The 20,000-nt window shown below is 50.1% G+C and overlaps 2 protein-coding genes across 2 annotated transcripts; both read right to left on the minus strand.

Annotated features, from left to right (window-relative positions):
* Positions 1-3,574: 3,574 nt before the first annotated feature.
* IL1F10 (interleukin 1 family member 10) lies at positions 3,575-10,947 on the minus strand. Its single transcript, XM_045548891.1, has 5 exons — positions 10,916-10,947; positions 6,346-6,405; positions 4,673-4,758; positions 4,345-4,472; positions 3,575-4,044 (listed from the first exon to the last, which is right to left on the minus strand). Exons 2-5 carry the CDS (start codon positions 6,375-6,377, stop codon positions 3,832-3,834), a joined length of 459 nt encoding a protein of 152 aa, XP_045404847.1. The 5' UTR covers positions 6,378-6,405; positions 10,916-10,947; the 3' UTR covers positions 3,575-3,831.
* Positions 10,948-13,850: 2,903 nt separating this feature from the next.
* IL36RN (interleukin 36 receptor antagonist) lies at positions 13,851-19,942 on the minus strand. Its single transcript, XM_045548892.1, has 5 exons — positions 19,773-19,942; positions 19,368-19,423; positions 17,905-17,990; positions 16,431-16,558; positions 13,851-16,222 (listed from the first exon to the last, which is right to left on the minus strand). Exons 2-5 carry the CDS (start codon positions 19,394-19,396, stop codon positions 15,998-16,000), a joined length of 468 nt encoding a protein of 155 aa, XP_045404848.1. The 5' UTR covers positions 19,397-19,423; positions 19,773-19,942; the 3' UTR covers positions 13,851-15,997.
* Between the last annotated feature and the right edge of the window lie 58 nt (positions 19,943-20,000).

Here is a 20,000-nt window from a genome sequence, read left to right on the forward strand (position 1 = left end):
AGATAGAAGCTAGACTCTGTTTTGGTAGAATCCTCCAATCGCCTCGCTATCTGTCTCCGGACCTACCAGTTCACCCTGAGATGTAAATATTGGTTAAGACCTACGGGCGTGCCTCTCCCTCGCATTCACATAACTCTCATAGCCTGGTTGTGAAGACTTTGTTGTGGCCTCCAGGAAGAAGGAATTTAAGGGACAAGCCTTGGGGTGTGGGGGAAGAATATTCTTGGCATCCCTGAACTGCGCCTGTCAGAAGCTGCGTCCATTTCTTAGTTTTAAATCCCCAGTGCAAGAACATCCCATCACTATTTCTACCAGAGTCTTACAGAATTTGAATCTGAGGCCCCCTGAGTGCTGTTTGGAGTGTCTTCTAGTCATTCATAAAAAGCAGTCAACAAACATTAGCTTTTATTCATAAAGTCTGGTCTTTCTGCCTGTACTGTGTGTCCTTGAAGAGTAGGGACCATGTCTTCTAAGTCTTTGTGTCCTCTTCCTCTTCTAAGCACTGATGCAGAATTGGCATATATTATTAGATGCTTGAAATATTTTTTGCTTATATAGAGAACATCATCCAACTTGGGGCAGGGTTCACTAGTAAGAGGAGGCTTGGGTTTGCCTGGGTGGCCCGTTGTGGGCACAGTTTGCAAGGGAAGGGCCCGCAGAAGTGGGTTACCATGTGTTAACATAATTATTTGGGAGGCTATTAGGCTGAGGTGGCTCCAGCACCCTGGGTTCCTACTAAGCAAACTGAAATCTGACCCAGGGTGTATGCTCATAGCCTAAGAAAATGAAACTTAACTTAACCAATCATGAACTGCCAAGTAACCCTCTAAGTAGGAACTGTCCACTTTAACCAATCACATTTTTTCTTACTCTTGCTTCCCAAACACCTTATAAAAGTTTTCCCCATGCTCCCTTGGCGAGCCCTGAACTGCTGGCAGTTTGGTGCTGTCCGATTCACGAATTGCTCTCTGCTCAAGTAAACTCTTTAAAATTTCAATGTAGCTAAATTTACCTTTCAACACACGCATGAAAGAGACCAGCTGACCAAGCAAAAATGAAGCAGATGTCAGGCTGAACGTGGACTAGAGTACCAGAGCTGACCCCAGGGCAGTGCCAAACAGCAGGCAGGTGGGCAGACAAGAGGGAGGAGGAAGCTGAGAAGAGCCGAGGCCCTCTTTGAGGCCCTAGTAGTTTCTGGGTCAGTCTGATATAGACCTCACGTGCCCAGGATTAAAATCTGGGTCTTGCGTGTAACACTTGGATGATTTCTCGGGCCCTCCCAGATAAAACTCCTTTGCAAGGCATTTGCAATCAGGCCCCACCCATCTTGCAATCTGAATTTTCAGCAACTCCTCAGCCACAGGCCCTGGGTCCCAGCCACTTCGCCGACTCACCGCACCCTGGACGTGCTTAGAGCTCTCCTCCATTGCAGCTTCCTGAGCTGTTTTTCCTGCCTAGGATGCCCATCCCCAAGTTCTCTGCCTGGAAAACTCCTACTTTTTTTTTTTTTTTTTTGAGGCCCAGATTAAATGCTCTTTCCTCTGTTAAGCCCTGCCCAACCCTCCCTGCCAGCTCAGAGGCATCTGTCCCTTGCATCACAGCTGTCCTCACATGGTATCATGAATATCCAGCAAGAACCAAGGGATCACCCACCAACTCATTCAAGATTTTGCACCTATTCGGTGCCTTCTATGTACTAGCAGCTCTTCTGGCCACAGGTGACACAAAATTATACAGAGCATGTGCTCAGACAGCACAGAGTCCCAGCAGGTAAACACATGGTCACAATGGGGTAGCCAGGTGATAAAGTAACTGGGGCACACACAGGTTACGGAGAAGCAGCCCAGGGAAAGAACCTAAGTGTACGGGAGCTGTGGAGCCCATCACATCTAGTCTCTGCTCAAAGTCTTCTGTAGTTTCCTTTTTTTTTTTTTTTTTTTGAGACAGAGTGTCACTTTGTTGCCCTGGCTAGAGTGAGTGCCGTGGCATCAGCCTAGCTCACAGCAACCTCAAACTCCTGGGCTCAAGCGATCCTCCTGCCTCAGCTTCCCGAGTAGCTGGGACTACAGGCATGCGCCACTGTAGTTTCCTTTTGCACGTAATCCTGTGAGCTCACCTTTGGGTCTTGCTCACCCCCTACCCCTCCCTCCTCTCCGGGCTCTGGCCCCACTCCCACCCCGCCGCCTGCTGCTGTCATTGGAACATACTACTCCTTTCTGTCGCAGGGCTGATGCATTTGCTATTCCTCTGCCTGGATCATTCCCAGTTCCAGCTCCTTCCTGTCCTTCAGCCTCAGCGCAAATGTCACTTCTTCAAAAAGTCACCTCCCCTGACCACCCTATCCAATGTTTTCATTGAATACCTGCTACCTTCACCTTCTAATCATGCAAAGTGCCCTTATTTGTTTTCCTGTTTGTTAATTTGCTTGTTTAGTGTTTCTCCCACTCAGTTATCAGCTCCAAGGAAGTTTGGTTTTATTCACAGTTCTATCCCCGGTTCCTGGAGTGGAATAAAAATTTGTGGAGTGACATTGGGGTCAAATGGACCAGGTTTTCTCTTGAGCTCTGACACGTATAGCCCCTGAGACCTTCAGCAAGTTATTTCACTTCTCTTAGTTCAGTTTCCTCATTTGTCAAATGGAGGGGGGAATGCTTGCCTTGCAGGGTCATTCTGAGGACAATGACAGCCTTTTTTTCCTGACCCCTGGTTGGAACTCAGAGCGTGCTAGGTGGATGCGGAGTAGTTCACACACAGAGGGAGAGCGCCAGCAGCCCACACCTTCTCTGAGCCCTGAGACTGAGACCACAGGCTCTCTGCTTGAGCCTGAGCTGACCACAGATACTCTATGAAATGGAGACCCATTCAGGCTCTGAGGATGCATGTGAGTTCCAGTTGCAAACTCTCGGCCGAGTTCCTGTATTCCCGGCCATGCCAAGTCACCTCATCTTAGGGGTCCCATTGCAACCTTAAACTCAGCGTGTCCAGGAACACTTGTTGCCTGCCCCTCACTAGTACTACTGGCTCCTCACACACCAAAACCAGCAGGCAGCTGACAGTACAGATCAGTCGGTTGAATAACTGATTCACTGTGAAATGTCTGGTAGAAAAATCACAGCAGTTGAATGAGAGCTCAAATTCCAAAGCAGGCCAATGCACAGAGGAGGAGACTGGGTTCTGCTTGGGGCTTCTTGGTTGTTTCTAGAGGCTCTGGAGCATGGACTGGAGGAGAGACCGTGGGCAGCCTTCCAAGAAGAACTCACCAAGCTACCAAGCCCCCTGCATCCAGCACTGCACACAGGTAGACTGAGGCCCTGGAGTAGTTTCCTATGGCTGCTGTGACAAATTACCACAAACTGAGTGGCTTACAACAACCCAAGTTTATTATTTTACAGTTCTGGAGGTCAGAAGTCTGAAATGGGTGTCAGTGGACTAAAATCCAGGTATTAGCAGGGCTGTGCTCCTTCCGGAACCTCTAGAGGAATAGCAATGTCCTTGCCTTTCCAGCTTCTAGGAACCACCTGCATTTGTTGGCTCAGGGCCCCTGGTTTAGCATCTTCAAACCCCTCTCTGACTGTCCCCTCCTGCCCCCCCTCTGACTAGACCCTTGTGATTACATTGGGCCCACCTTAAACTCAGCATGTGCCCAGATGGTCTCCCCATCCCAAGATCCCTAACATGTTCACATTTGCAAAGCCTCTTTTGCCCATGAGGTAACATATGCATAGGTTCTGGGGATTTGGCTGTTTGGGGCCATTATTCTGCCTACCACAGACCCTGAGCAGGATGAGCTCGGTCTGGAGGCACCAGGCTGGAACTCAGCCTCCCACCTCCCTACCGGCTCTGTTCAAAGTAGAACTCGGTGCAGGCCGAGGGCTCACTCTCCTTGGCAAGCCGTACTGGCTGCTGGGGCTGAGCTGGGCCACAGAGGAACCAGCCAGGCCAGGCAGCTGCCTCAAGCCTGAAGGCGGAGCCCGAGCTGCTCTGGAAGAAAGTGAAGCGCTTGGTCTCTTCGCCACCCTTGTAGAGGTCCTCAATGTTCACATCCTGTGGGGGCAAAGTGGCTGCTGCAGGATGAGGGTGCCAAGCAAGGTAGTAGCCCTAGAGGCTCCCAAGGCTTGGCCAAAGAGGGACCTGACAGGGTGGGCCTTTACCCAGGGAACTGCCTTCTGCAGGTCCCAGAGGGCTAGGGTCTTGGTGCTGGGTGCAGAGGGAGATGGGGGAAACCTGAGGGAGGGGGACGTGTGGACCTAGCAGGGAATCCAGAGAGGGACACAGAGATGCCAGAGCATCCTGGAGGCCAGACCAGGTCTGCAGCATCCCCCACAATGGGGAGGGGTCTCTCACCTCCAGCTGCAGGGAAGGCCCCTCTCTCGTCTCCACACATGCCAGGCAGCGACTCCCGCCCTGGATCCCCAGGAAGATGGGGACCTTGGTGCGGTCCAGGTCTCTGTTGGGAAGTACACAGATCTTCTCTGGTAGGGAAGAGAGAAGAAAGTCAAGGGATGGGGGACCCCAGCTTGCAGACCCTTGGCAGGCAAAGGCTAGGGCGGGAAGGGACTGGGCGTGGACACAGTTGGCCTGGCTCTGCCTGCAGGCTGCAGGGTGAGCGGGGATTCCTGCAGGGGTCATGCCCCCTCACTGTCACCTGCTGGTGGAGGCCCCAGAAGCTCACCTGCACAGCAGCTGTCTGCAACAGGATCTCCCACCAGGAGCTGGCCGTCTCTCATGTACAGAGCCTTCTGATCTGCATCTTTCATTCTGGAACAGTGTGACAGTGCCAGTGGCCCACTCCCTTGAGACACCACTCGTGCCCACACCCTTCCATCCCCATGCTCTGAATCACCACCCTGGGCATTGGGGGGATTTCTCTCCTCCGCAGGTGTGAAATGGGCACTACTCCTCCCAAGAGCAGGTAAAGCCCAGGTCAGTCTTAAAGCAAGGAAGGCCTCTTGGGCTGGTGCTTTTAGAAGCTGCACTTCCTGCCTTCACCCAGCTTGGGCAACCTCGAGGCCCTCGGGGCAGTGTGGGGGGCCAGTGCCTTCTCAAGGAGGCGTGAAGCTTTCCCCGGCTTCCTGAGAAACTTCCTAGGGAGGCTCAGATGTCCTTGGGTTGTGGGGAGCCTTATCCCAGATTTTCTGGGCCTGCCCCAGTCTTTCATTAAATGTTTATTCTCTTTAATAAAAGAACTGATTGAGGGTATACTGAAGTGTGATTTGCTTTTCACATGTTTTAAAGACTTTAAAGTCAGGCAGGTTATTAGCTCAGTTGCCTGGCTGGTTTCAAAGATGCCTGTCAGCTGCTCTCAGGGCCTGGGGAGCTCTCTTGCATCACCTGTCAGGGCGGAACCTCTGGGCCAATGCCACCACCTCCAGATTTTTCTCTCTCTATAACAGCTGATTATATTATAATATCCTTAGCAAATGACTACATGTTTGAAGTAGGTTTATTCGTACAATAAAAATAAAGGTCTGGAAAGACCCTAGGTTTATCAGTACCCATTCCCCCTCCAACCTTGATAAGGGCACCTGGCAACTCACCTGCCAGCAACATGCTATTTGGAGACAAGGACTCAAGCTAGATGCACTGAAGTGTTGACTTATATTTTGTCATTTGCTTATTTCCTGCATATGCATCTTGCCTTCCAAGCCCGACTGTCACCTCCTGGATCCCAGCACTCCTCCCCTTCCCCGCCCCCACACCTTGTCCAGGATGGTACAGGACCCAGGGGAGGAGCTGAGGTCCTCCAGAGATGATATGCCTGCCAGAGGTCAATCCTATTTTCTTTCTATTATGCCCTGTCTCTTCCCCAAAGGACTTGACAAAATCACAAACAACAAAGTAGTAAACTATAAGAAAGGGTGCAAATCTTGAAGGAGGTAAAATGAAAATAAGAGCTGGAGCCCAGATTGGGAATAAAAGCCACAGAGGCCACCATAAAGATGCTGTCATTGAGATTCCAAATTTTCTCTGAGCTTTCAGAGAGGTAGGTGGAGTAGCACAGACGATGTGGCAACTGATCCCTGGCTCTGCCTTTTGGTAGCTGGGTGACACAGGGGATGTTATTTAACTTATCTGAGCTTCAGTTTACATATCTGTAAAATGGGGTTAGTATAGACTCCCCTTATAGACTTCTTAGCACAGTTGAGGCAGTAGAATGGTTGGCGTCCTGCAGACATTCAGAAAGAGCCTGTTGCCACCTTGGTGAGGATGATGCTTAACTATGGGGCACCTGAGAGTTCTAAGGTGAGAAAGACCCTCATCCTCTGACTCAGCCTTCCTTCCCTCTTCCCACATGATCCCCAGAGCCCTTGGGTGGGAAAGTGGGATGGCGCCTGGACGACTTACGTGTAGTATCTTGCCATGGGGAGGGAGCACATCCCTGCAATCAGGGGTGTTTGGTCCCCACTGAAAAGGAGGAGAGAAGGGCTGTTAGAGAAGGAGATGGGTAGAGCTGGGGGCAGACATGCTGAGGCTCAGAGCCACCCAGCCACAGGCTGCAAAGGTCCCCCAGGCTGCTGTCAACAGCTGGCCTGCAGGAATGCACCAAGGTCCTGCCAGCCCAGCAAGCTCCAGGCAGCTCTGCCTCCCTCCCTGGGGTCATCTGGGAGCGGGTCCAGCCGGCAGGGGTGTGAGCCTGGGACCTGTGAGCCCAGGTGCTGGTTCTGGAAAACCCGATGACAGGTTCCTCCAAATAGCTGAGCTGGGATACTTCCCAGGCCTGAGAATCGGGCGGGATGTACTCTAGCCTCACAGTTGGTGCATGAGCCCGGCTCAAACCCAGTCCCACTGCCCAGCCAGCCCTAGGGTCACCACACTTCCACCTGCTACCCAGCAAGGGGTTAGTACCCAGAGCCCAGAGCGGAGGAGGAGGGCACAGCGAGGAGTCGTCTCCAGCCCAGCGGAGCAGGTGGGGCCTCCCCAGAGAGTAGGAAAGCATCCTTCCTAGCGACTGGAATTGCTTGGCCAAGACTGTCAAAGACAGTCCGTCCAACTCCCCTGCTCCATTCTGTTCCAGATGGAAAACAGCACTGGTGTTTTTGAGGATGAAAAATCTAAAGTGAGGATAGTGCCCCTGTATAAACGCCAGGCCACACGGCGTCCTGTGAACTCTGCTCCTTCCCTGTGGATTATCCTGACCTAGCAAGGATGACTAGGGCTGAGGTTTACCAAGGAGATCCGATTCTCACCAAGTAAGAAGAAAAAACAGAAGAAAAATATATAAGAAAGCAGAAAATAAGAAACGCTGAGAAAGAAGGAAGGTTGGGGGAAAGGAGTGGGGCTCAGAGAGGGACAGAGTGATGCTGAGGGACATCTGGGGAGGCAGGTAAGGCGACAGGGAGGGAAGGTGTGTGCTGGGGGCCGGGCTTCTGACCACCTGAGCACCTGAGTTCCGTGGCCTGACTTTAGAAGAAATGGGGCAGAAGTGAGGTGGCTTTTAGTACTGGATCTGCCACTCTGTCACTGTGAACAAGTCATTTTCTGTCCCTGGGTCTTGGGGTGGGACTTAAGAGTTAGTGAGAGTGAAGAATAATAAGGACTGATAGTGTGCAATTCTGGAGAGATGTTGATTCTGTGAATTAAAGTCTTCAAGCATTTGTGATTGCATGTGTTACCCTTACTCTAAGGAAAAATAATGGGTTCCCCTAATGTTTAGTTACAAAGATGTTCACTGTAATATTTTTTACAATAGTGAGAAGTTGGAAATAATCTAAATGTTCAATAATAGGCGATTGGCTAAAAAATTATGGCCAATTAAATAAAGAAGAAAGTGTTTGTTAAAGATGGTATTGTAGAAGTCTGTTTTATGAAATGAAACTTTCAAAATATATTAAGTGAAAATGCAGGTTATAAATCACATGTGCATTATAAATCCATTTAAATGCACACACATATAGAGACACACATACATAGAAACAAAGACTGTGGTGTTGTTATAGCACTTACCCATGGCTAACAGGATTATAAGCAATTTTTTAAAAAATATCTCAACGTTTTTTCCTACACTGAACATGAATTTCCTTTGTAGTATAAAATAAGTTTAAATATTTTTTAAATAAAGTATTCATACATGCCTGCTCATTGAATCACATGGGGGACTCTTAATAAGTACTGCTGTCTGGGCTGAGGTTCTGATTTGGTAGGGCTTCGAGTGGTTCCAGAGACCAGTGGGCTGGGGAACGGGTAGACTAGCTCAGTTCTTCTCACTCTTTAATAAACATACTAATCACCTGCAGCCTTATTAAAATACAGATTCTGGTCCCTAGGTTCTGGAGTGGGGCCTGAGACTTACATTCCAAACATGCAGCCAGGTGACGCTAACGGGACGGCAGTTGGAGCCCCCCCCCCCCCAAGAGCACCCAACAGCAGCACGGCCTCCGTGCGCCCACTTGATGACATGCTCTCTCGGCCAAACCACTGGGGCTCCTCTGGTGGTGGCAGCAGGATGGAGGACAGCCTGGTAGCTGTGCCGGGGTTAGGTGGGGCAGACCACGTGGAGGGCCTTGTGGGAAGCGGGCTGATAACCTGCACTCTTGGTCAGTGTCAGCTCAAAGAGCTGGCAGGAATTCAGTGCTGGTCCCAACCAGCTGGATCCCCTGGGCCCTAGAAACCTCCCATCCTGGCATAGCCAAAAACTCCAGTGTCTCTCCTGAAGGCTCCCATATCAGCGCCCCCTGCCTGGGCTCTGGCTGCATCGTGATGGGGTGAGTAGGAGTGGGAAGCTGGCTTCCAGCCCTCTGCCCTGGCCCTCCCAATGCGCCACGCACTCCATCCCCAAAGCTTTCCCTTCCCTATTGTGCCCAGATGAATTTTCACTGGACTTTGGCCTGTATCCCACTTTCCTTCCTCTCACTTCTCCCTGGACATGGCCTCTGGCTGTCTCAGACCTCCTCAATTCACCTGTCCTGGATCACATACCACCACCGAATAGCCCTGGGCTTTCTCCATGTCCTTTTGCACATCCCACCTGTCCTCTCCTCTCTTCATTCTCCTGCACGTGTCTATGTGGGGTGTTCTCTCCAAGACCAAATGTTAACTTCTGTGGAGCCAAATCCAAAGTCTCTTTTTTGGTTCCTTTGATGTTTGCTTGCTGCCCCTTTGGAACCCTTGACATTGGTTGACACCCTCACACCTCTCTTCCTCTGCTTCTCAGGCCTGTCGTGGATATTGCCTCCTTCTGGGGCTGTTCCTAATGCTGAGAGTCACAAGAGAAAGTCATAAGCAATCCTATTTCATACCCCATCTAGTGGCGACTCAGCGATTTCTACGGCTGCAATGGTCTAGTGCCCCCCAAACCCAGACTGAACACCCTACTTTACCCCAGCAGTCTATAGGACACCACCCCACCTTGGATATCTGCTCAGAGCCAACCAAATATATCTAAGGTCAAGTTAATTGTCTTCTCTTCCTCCCAACCCTCTTATTCCTTCCAATTTCATTTCTCTCACTGCCATAATATTCCTCTCATCAGTGATGTTCAAAAACTGAGAATCATTGACAATATCTCCCACTTCTCCTGACTTGCTTGATTTATTAACAAGTTCTGATACATTGTTCCTTTAAAATATAACTGTGTTCTTAATCACCATTACAACTGTGCTTGTATTCCTGGGTTATCTATCTTCAACCCAGCCCAACCTATGTGAGGTCCCTGGACCCACATTCTGAGGACAGTTCTGGAGTCTGCAGTGACTGCCTGTTTTGCCCCCATCTGGCCCTGATTCGTTTGTCTGATAGTGTCTCACTTCTGCGTGGACACTAACCAGCCCCTCCAGGCAACATGACTTCTTTCTTATCTTCTCAGTGGGCACCTTCACAGTTGTCTCTGACTTCCCTGCCTCAAAAGTCATCCATCCCCATCACTGCCCATTCAGATCTTTGGGTATGAAGATCACTGGACATGGCATCAGTATACACGGGGTCAGTATCTAGTTCTGCCAAATCAGTGATCAGCTCAGGGTCACAGCTCAGACATACAGGGCTTTGCCACTTCACCTCCAATCCTCAGTTTCAGCATCTATCAATGCATGGGATTAGATTATGTGGTTATTAAGGTTCTTTTTAGGTCAAACTGTAGACAATTCCATGACTCAGAATTGAATGAATCTTTCCCTTACTGTTGTAACCCTATTCTGAACTCCTATTAAATTTTACTATATCGTTTATTGTTGTACATAAAGACATTTGTTTCCCTTATAAAAGTTAATATGATCTTGAAGTCATGGAGCACGGCTTACAGCTCACTGGAAGCTCTCCCCAGTCACCCTAACTGACACAGCTGGGTGCTCTCAAGCAGGACCTAGAAACACACACAGCAGACTTTGAATTGCGAGGCTGGGTTCCAGACTCAACTCTGCTGGCAATTTGTCCTGCCACCTGTTGTCCCTGGGCCTCCAATTTATCATCACTGGAGTAAGAGGTTGGGCAAGGTCAGTATCTTTCAAAACTGTTTTAAATTTCACAATGGGAGTTTACACAGAAACCTAATGCATGTAAAAAGGATAAAGGGGACCCATGCTTTTTTTGACATAGAAAGCAATGGCGACACTAAAACCATGCTAGCATTCCTCTTGCCTATGAAGCAGGCACCGGGGAGCTCACGAGGAACTAAGGAACACCCAAGTTTCACCAAACGTGGTTTGAATACCACTGGCCTAGATGATTTCTTCTGAGATTACTTTCTAAAACCCATGGTTCTAAATATTTAAAAATCTTGATTTGACTGAATCTATTCCTTCTCAAATCTCTCTCTGGGCTCCTGGACTTGTTTAGCATCCCACCCTGTTCTGTGGGGGGATACCCTGTTACCTGGAGAGCTTGACAAGAGGGGTCAAGGGGCAGGGGGTGAATCAGAGATATTGACAGAAGGGAGAAGAAAAGAGAAAGAGAGCGAGAATACTACTTGTCCACCACTGACCTGTAGATCCTGGGTGCCCGGGACCCTGATGCCTGGAGCCTCTGACTGGTCTCTCCGGGGCACCTGCGCTGTGTTTATACTGTCTGGTCAGAGTGGGTCACGCTTGCAGCAATCTCTATAATTGGCTCCAGGACAGGAGGAAGAAGAGCCTAGAGATTTCACAATGTCTTTGGTGCAGTATGGATAATGAGAAGGTGGGGACATTAATGAGTGTTTGTTGAAGGGGGAGAGAGTCACCCATAAAGCCTTGGCAGAGGCCAGACACCGGCCCCTCTTCTGTGGCTACTGTCATTGCCTATGTTATTCGTGGTTTCACAGCCAATAAACAGTCCTGGGTCAGACATCTCCGGTGCCCCACGGGACTCTATCCTAGACTTGGAGAGGTGGTGAATGCAAGAGAGAGTATGTCTGGTGGCCCCAGGGACAGAGCAACCTCTGATGGCTGAAGCCAGGCTGTGGCCAGAGAGCCACAGTGAGAGCAGGGGCTGATAGCATTGTGAGTATGCCCTGTTTGGAAAGATGGAAAGGGAATCTCTGTTTTTCAATAGGTTTATTTAGTTGGTACCAGCCTGATAACACAGAACATCTAAGGAATTCCAGCTGCAGAAGACACTGACCTTAGACTCATCCTGGGACTAGGCAAGCATCATGTCCCGTTGACTACTAGGAAATATGACAGTGTGAATAGGGCAGGGGTACAGAACACTCAGCTCTCTAATTGACATTACTTAACTCAGTCCATCCATTTATCCATCCACCCATCTGCCCATCCATCCATCCATCCATCCATCTATCCACCTATTACAAGAGGCAGAGAAGCTTGGGTGTAATGTTCTCTGGAGACCAGCAGCCTTATAGTAATTCTCCCTCTCAGGTCATTTGTGAAGTTTCACAAAGTACCTGCTGAGGAAGTGGGAGGGGTCAGGATAAGACCCAGATGCCTACAGAATGAGAAATGAGAAAGGCCAGGCAGAAATGGGACAAGATTTTTGCTTTCTAAGACCAGTGATCATTCCTCACCCCTCTCCCAGTCTCTCTCCCCTCTGTGGGAAGGGCCAAAGCGTGGGTTATTATATCAGATAATCAATGAGTGTTTACCAAGCATCCACACTGCTGTGTGACAAAGACATTGAATACACAGCCCCTGCTGTTAAGTGGCTTTACAGTCCAGCTAGGGAGCGAAGTCACACACACTTGAAATGGTAATTAAGAAGACCAGACTCTCTAAGCTGTGGGCCAAGGGTATGTTGGGGACAATAGTGCTAGAGAAACTTCTCTGGCAAAAAAAAATCCTTAGAATTGAAAGGACTGTATACATGACAACCTAGTCTTCCTCCAAAGGGAGATATCCATGCTATAGAATCCCTGAGAAATAGGTTGATTAGGCTCTACCTCAACACTCCCAGCATCAGGGACTTTACAACTTCTTGAAGAAGCACTAATAGTGTTTGTGGTCCTTGTGATTAAAATTTCAGGGTCCTATAGGAAAAAGAACTTCCACATAATTTCTACCCATTGGTCCTGCGTGAGCTTTCTGGAATTACACAGAGCAAGCCTATTCTTCCATTTGGTAGGCCTTCGAGTGCTTGAAGGGGGCTCCCTGCATATTGCTCCTTTGGGATAAAGACCCTCAGCGCCTCAGCCTCTTCCCTTATGACCTGGTCTTGGGACATTCTCTGCGCCTCAATGTCTGCAACTGGTACAACCTGCACATGATGTGGGTATTGCACCTCTGTGAATACAGGCCCCGGCCCCTGGTTTATACCAAAGTTGCAGAAATCTAAAACCACTAGATCTTTTTCTCTTGAACAGTCATGATGCCAGGGTCCAGCTTGTGTGTTCCTAAAGGCAGCATTTTATATTCCTCCCTTTACTATCGACTTGTATCAACTCATCCTAGATAAGCACTTTTGAATTCTGTCATTCTACAAATGAGGAAATAATCACTTCAGGCTGGAGAAACCTTCAAGGATGAGGTGGAATTTAAGCTGTTCCCTTAAGGGTGGGCCTGTTTAGATGGGTGGAGGAGAGGGAGAGAATATTCCAGGGTGGAGGAATAATTTCCACATTCTATACTCACTGGGCTCCAGTTATGTGCTAAGCCTCATACTAAGTGCTCAGAAACAAACTGATGCAGCCCTAACCTTAAGGTCATCCCAGGGACCACAGACTCCAGGTCAAGTTACTACAATGCAGGGAAGTGTGCACGAAGCATTGCCAGAGCAGGTGACTGGGGATCTTAACTCAGCAAAGGCTTCTTGGCAGAGGTGACATCTTAGCAGGGTATTGAAAGACGAAGGATTTCTCTAGGCAGAGAGGATGGGTGGAGAGTGCAAAATTAGATAGAGCAACATGAGACTGTGTTTGGGCCCATGGACGGAGATAATGAGTATGAACAGGGTCTGAAACACAGCCTGGCACCTAGAGCCCATGCTCTTGGCAGCCCTGAGAGGCCTGGCATAGGAGCTATGCTGCCTGCTGCCCAAGGACTTCAACTGCATCTGGGCTGGAGCTGCTGAGGCCCATGGAGGCAGCCCCTTATGTCTGGCCACCTCCTTTGCAGTCCCTCAGCAGACTCTGAACCTGCCAGGCTGGTCCGACAGGTGAGGTGCAGGTAGGATATCCAAGGCTCAGATATAGGCCCCTCCTCTGGCTTCTGCTCTCATCCCCCAGGGTTTAGGTGGGGATACTGGAGCCAGTCCCTGGCACGTAGGACTAGAGGTGCAAAGGCAGCCAAGGAAGATCTAAACCTTGCGAAACAGAGAATATTCAACAAATTTCGTATGATCAGCTTTTTTTTTATCTTTCTCTCTTTTTTGCCAAAGTTCACAGAGCCAGTAAGTATGATCAGCTTTTAAATAGAACATTTGGGTAAATAAAAGCACTGTTCACATGAAGAGGGAAAATAAAAATATTGGAGACAATTGCAATCATAATAAAACAAATGTGTTTATTTCTGTTTCCTTGCATATTAGTTATCCATTGCTATGTAACAAGGTAGCTCAAAACTGAGCAACTTAAAACAACAAACAGTCATTATCTCACAGAATCTGAGAGGCAGGAACCTGGCACAGCTCAGCTGGGAGGTTCTGCTTCAGTCTCTCATGAGGGTATAGTCCAGCTGTGAGCTGGGCTGCAGCTCGCGGCAGAAGGCCTGATGCGGCTGGAGGATCCACTCCTAGGCTCACCCATGTGGCTGTGGGCAGGGGGCTTCATTTCTCACTGCATGGGTTTCTCTATGGGGTGCTCACAGCATGGCAGGTGGTTTCCCCCAGAGCGAGTGAGCCAAGAAACTGAGGGGGAGGGAGAATATGAGAGAGAGAGAGTAGAAGCCACAGTGTCTTTTATAACCTAATCTCGGAAGCTGCATATTCTGCTGGTCACAGAGACAACTCTGGTACAATGTGGGAGAGATGCACAGGATGTTAACACCAGGAGGAGGGGACTGTTGGCAGCTGTATTAAGTTCCTAGAGCTTCTGTAACCATTTGCCAGACACTTGGTGCCTTAAAACAACAGGCATTTATTCTCCTTTGGTTTAGGAGGCTAGAAGTCAGAAACCAAGGTGTCAGTAGGGCCACGATCTCCCTGAAAACTCTACGGAAGAATCCTTCCTCTCCCCAGCTTCTGGTGTTGCCACAGTTCTCGGTGCTCCTTGGCTTGGGGCAGCGTAACTCCAATCTCTGCCTTCGTCGTTATGTAGGCTTCTTCTCTGTGTCTCCCCTGCGTCTCTGTGTCCTCTCCACATATTGGATTTAGGTCCACTCTAATCCAGCATGACCCTGTTTTAACTAATTGCACCTGCAAAACCCTGTCTCCGAATAAGGTCACTGTCTGAGGTTTCAGGAAGCACGTAAATTTGGGGGGACACTATTCAACCAGTACAGCAGCCGTCTTAAAGGGCTTTCCATCCCAGGAAAGAATCACAGATTGATTTTTTTTTCTGTAAATTCCTTACCTAGGAGATTCCAGCCACACAAGCCCATCACATCCTTCTTCTCAGTGGCTCTGCTGAGATCTGTTTCCTGATCCCTGCTGCTACCAACCAGAGCAGCAGAGCGCGATTCAATTTGCATTTCACTCTGGGGAAGTGGAGGCCAAGGACAACCAGAAACCATGTCTGCTCTGCTTACCCCAAGGTTAATTTCTTTTCTTATTGCTGCACAAGTAATCCATCTTCATTGTAGGAAAATTGGGAAATGCAGATAAATAAAAAGACCAAAGCAAAAAAATCATCTATACTGCCACCACCCTGACAATGCCACAACTGAAGTAAACCCTTCTAGACTTTTTCCTATGTAGAAAAATAGGGATAGGTATTTTTTAAATGAAAATGAAATTACAAGATATGCTACTTTATAACTTGCTCTTCTCACTTAATATGTCATGAGCACCTTTTCACATCAACAGGGACAAGCCTCTGGGATTTTTATTGCACCTTAGGTTTTAATAAGGGATGGCATGTCCTGCCCTCTTCTGTCTTCTGAGCTGGAGCCACTTCCTCTGACACCAGCACCCTCTCATGCCCACGGGGAGAGGAGGAAGGTGGAGGTGGAAAAGGTAGCGTATGATGGTGATGGCAGCAGGACTTAAGGGACGGATGGGGGAGGGGCTGGGCTTAGGACCCTGGGTCCCTAACTCTGTGACCACCTCCCTCTCCTGCACAGCAATGAATGACAGGACCTCGTCAGGGGGGCTGGTGGTCCTGTGAGGCTCAACCGGGGCTGGGCTGGCCTGTGGGGTTTGGGGGCACTGGGTTAGTTGCCACTGGGCATGAATAATTCCCACCACTCCCACACCCCAACCCCTTGAAATCTTTTTATGTTTCTCCCAGTTTATCCCATGCTGTTTTTACAAGTTTCCACACCAGTAGTACCACCCGATGGGGGAGGTAACTGTGGACTGAGGCTCAAATCTCAGAATTTACCCAAACTAGGAACCAGGAGAAGAGAGAGTGGCCGGTACCCAGTAAGCCTGAGGTAGGGGCCCTGAGAGCAGAAGGGTGGTTGCCCACGTGTCTCCTCCTCCACCAACCTCCTGCCCAAGCTGGCTCTGCCTAGGAGATTCTGGGGGGCACGAAGCCCTAGTCACACTGCTGGAAGTAGAAGTCTGTGATGGGAGCATCCCAGCCGGCATTCTCAGGAAGCTGGGTGAGGCTGACAGGCTGGTCGGCTTCAGGCGCCGTGCAGAGGAACCAGCCTGGGTAGGTGGCCGACTCGAAGCTGGAGGTGAGCCCCCTGTCCCGCCGGTAGAAGGTGAAGCTCTTGGATTCCTTGGCACCGAGGTAGAGCTCCATAATGTTCACTGGCTGCCAGCAGAGGGGCAGGGCAGGTGAGGGGCAGGAGGGGCAGCGGGAGGGGTGGGCTAGGCCAGGGCAGGGCCATCAGGGGAGACAGAGCTGCCATCAAGAGAAGCCTGCCAGGGCGTCCCCAAGAGGTGCAGGATGCCCAGCCCCAGTACATTCCTCGTCTGTTGGCTTAGCTGCCAGAAGGCAAGAATGCCCCAACTGGACTCACCTGTAATGTCAGGGTCGGTTCCTGCCCCGTCCCACACGACAGGCACTGGCTCCCTCCCTGGACGCCCAGGATGACTGGGGATAGCCTGGCATCCAGCCATCGATTGGGGACAACGCTGATCTCCTCACCTACAGAAAGGAGGCCAGATGCAGGGACCTTAGCTACCTCTCTCCCCTTCCCCCCATCCTGGACCCTAGGGTGCAGAACCAGTGGGAGCTGTCCTGCCCCCAGCCGTGCAGAAGGAATGCCTCTTGGTGGTTGTCATAAGGGGAAGGAAGGGTGGTCTCCTGCCAGCCGGCCCAGAGTGGACATTGAGTCACATTGTACCACATTGTGCCCATTGTACTACCTCCCATCCCAACCCCTTGTTCAGGGTCAAACCTTCAAGTCTTCTCTAAACCCCAAGGTGGATTCAGCCCCCTCCTTCAATGTTCCTGTCTTCAGGCCTCTTTTCTGCAACTTGTCTCGATAAGCCTCCCATTAGAGTTGTTTGGACATCCTTCTACCCCTGAGGGATTCCTGAGAGCAGAAGCGGACCTCACTCCTCTCTGGACATCCCCCCCACATACATTCATACACATACATGCACACATGCACATGGAACTACACACACAGATACACACATGCACACACCATACACACACATCCACACACATATGCACATGTGTTCACATGCTCACACATGCATACTTGCTCATGCACATGCATGCTTATACACATAGATACATATGCACATATATACATACACAGATACACATGCTTATATATACCTGCCTGCATGCACACCCAAATATACACACATACACACACTCATACCTGTGCGTGCGCACACGCACACATAGGTGCACACATGTGCACATGCTCACACATACATGCCTGCATGTACACACATGCACACACATGGCCTAGCAGAGGGGCCTGCCTGGCCTCTGTGCTCAGTAAGGGTGCCCCTGGTGGACAGGGGAGCCCTGCTTCAGAGCAAAGGGCTTGCTGTAGTGTTGGGGCAGAGTGAGTAAGCAAGAGGCCCGATAGTGTCGCCTGTTCTCTGTTACTCTGAGTGACTGGAGACTCTCAGAGAGCAGAAGGGACCCAGAGTGGAGACAGAAACCCGCCCCCATATGGGAATAAAAGTAGAGAACCTGCTCTAGCTCTCTCCTCAGCACCAGCTCCCAGGAAAGTGGAACGTTTGACCCAAGTCTACCTGGGAGGGAATGACAAGCCATTCCCCGTAGAAAACATTCCCACCTCTGCACAGAAGCTTTAGGTGGCACCAGGCTGTATCTCCACTTCGCTGGGAGGTGTAGTAGTTTATCTGTCCTTGCTGGGAGCCTGGATTACAACGTCCTATCTAACGCCTCAGGGACGGGGCCATAGGTCTGTGGGCGTTCCCATGACTGTTCCAAGCCCTCTTCAGGCGCCCTCCCCTCAGAGTGTGTAGAGACCCAGGAAAGTCGGGTCGCATTTTGCCACCAACCTTTAATGACCTTCCCTGCATGCAGCCCTCCAGCTAGGAGCTGGTTATCATGCAGATAAAGCACCTTCAATGCTGAATCCTTCATTCTGAAACATAGGGAAGGGTGAGACTCCATTAGGGGAGGAGTGGGCACCCCAATGTGCCCTGGCTCCAGAGAATCCCCTCATCTCGGGCACGTTGTCCCCCTCTCTTCCCACTGTGCCGGAAGTAATAGCACAACCTTCTCTCCCAGCTCTGCTCAAACTCTCCCAGCCTCTCTCAAATTCCCTCCCATCAAAGTCTGGGGTTTACTCCTTCACCTATTCAACCTTTTCTACCCCAACCAATCTCTTCCGTGTGCTGCTGGAAGAAATCTGGACTGGGAGTCAGAGCCCTGGTTCCCATCGTGGCTCTGCCTCCGTGGCTGCTGAGTCACAGCAGACACCCCCTCACCCTCTCTGGGCCTGAGTCTCCCCACGGCTGGACTCAGACGATGGGAGAGGTAATACCCAGGCCTCTTCCAGATTAAAATCTGATTCTTCAGGTCTTTATTATTGAAGACTTCAAGGTACATGTGCTCCCACTTGGCCCTATGTTCCCTACCAAGTGAGGAATTTCTGTAAATTTAAAATTCTTTTATTTTACTTTTCAAAGTTATTTCTCATCTATGATCTCGGTTGATTTTCTGACATCCTGTGAGGTGGAAGATGTATCCTACAGTGGGTTTCTGCAGGTATTATACGGGAGAAAAGTATGCAGTGTAAAAATTTGTTTTATGTGTGGCCAAACAAGACTGAACAAATTGCATGACTTCAGAAAGCCTCAGAGTCACAAACATGCTGAGTTGCGCAGTGGTTCTCTCACAAGAGGACAGAGAAAGCAGCGTTCCCCGCATTTACTTGATCAGAAAGCTCCACAGCTAAAGCATCTCCTAGGATTGGAGTCCCTTGGAATACACTTTGGGAAAAATGTTATCCTAGACTCAGAGAAAGGGCCGTTCTCATGCGCTGCTGTAAAGTCCAGAGCGATGCAGAGTGTCTGCTTAGGACATGCCAGTGGATGGACAGACTGACTGAATAGTGGTTTTTGTTTTATTTTTTTCCCCCAATGAGCAGCGAGGAGGTAGGGGCCCAGAGTGGGTGGGCTGACATCAATTCACCGTGCAGGGTGGCAACAGCGGAGGTCTGAGCAGGTCCCCTGACTCCCTCGCTCAGTACAGACAGACCAGGCTGCAGCTCTAGACGGGGTGGTTCACATGCCCCCCTTAGCATCAGGGACCCCTCCTGAGGTGGCCTGCCCCAGTCCTGCCCAATCTGAAGAAGGCTGAAAGAACCTCTCTATGGGCAGTGAGGGGCTGGTCACAACTCCCCAGCTGCAATTGCAGCCCCTCCCTCCCTCCCTCAAAAAGCAGGACAACAGGTCTACCCAGAACTCACTTCCCCTATGGTTTGGGTCTCCGCCAAACCAGAGCCTCATATACTCACCGGAAGCACAGAGCCCCACTCAGGACCATCTTGAGCTCCACAGTGTGTAGATGCCCCTATTTTGAAACAAGTAACAGAAAATTTAAGGTGGGGACAGAGGTCGAGCCCCACCTGAGCAGCCTTCCTGAGCTTCCGGCATGTGAAGAGCCTCCACAGAGCAGGAGATTCTGGACGTGGGGCCAGGAGAGAGCGCCAGTCCTGCCAGTGCCCGAAAGGATACCTCGGAATGCTGCTTTCTCCTGGGTGGAACCTGCGGAGTCTGCTGACTCCTCCAAGGATGCCTCAGCCTTTTAAGTAAGGCACTTAGGGAGGCACCCTGAAACTGCCACAGCCCGGGGAGGAGCGGGTTTCCCCGGGGTGATTTCACACCACCCCAAGCCTCCAGAAACACCTGCTGCTCATTACCTCTCTAGGGAGAGGGAAGCTTCTGGAGATGGTTTCCTTCCAGCAATCCTGAAGAACTTCCTTTGGGGCTTTCTAGCTATTTATGAGCACTCAGCTCCTACACCCCAGAGGCTTCCAGACCCAAGGCAGTCAGTGCAGATAGCAGCTCAAGGAAAGCAGATTTCAGAATAACCTTCCTCCCTCCCTCCCTTCTTTCCTTTCCTCCCACTTTCCTTCCCTCCTTTCCTC

The sequence above is a fragment of the Lemur catta genome, chromosome 4, assembly GCF_020740605.2.
Source record: "Lemur catta isolate mLemCat1 chromosome 4, mLemCat1.pri, whole genome shotgun sequence".
NCBI lineage: Eukaryota > Metazoa > Chordata > Mammalia > Primates > Lemuridae > Lemur > Lemur catta.

What these genes read in the sequence shown, in the direction of transcription:
- IL1F10 (XM_045548891.1), bottom strand. Translation starts at nt 6,377, where the DNA reads ATGTGCTCCCTCCCCATGGCAAGATACTACAC. An exon ending in TGCAGACAGCTGCTGTGCAG is followed by an intron (nt 4,473 to 4,672) that starts GTGAGCTTCTGG and finishes CTTCCCTACCAG; the next exon opens with AGAAGATCTGTGTACTTCCC. An exon ending in GGCCTTCCCTGCAGCTGGAG is followed by an intron (nt 4,045 to 4,344) that starts GTGAGAGACCCC and finishes TTGCCCCCACAG; the next exon opens with GATGTGAACATTGAGGACCT.
- IL36RN (XM_045548892.1), bottom strand. Translation starts at nt 19,396, where the DNA reads ATGGTCCTGAGTGGGGCTCTGTGCTTCCG. An exon ending in AGTGGGGCTCTGTGCTTCCG is followed by an intron (nt 17,991 to 19,367) that starts GTGAGTATATGA and finishes CCTATGTTTCAG; the next exon opens with AATGAAGGATTCAGCATTGA. An exon ending in AACCGACCCTGACATTACAG is followed by an intron (nt 16,223 to 16,430) that starts GTGAGTCCAGTT and finishes CTCTGCTGGCAG; the next exon opens with CCAGTGAACATTATGGAGCT.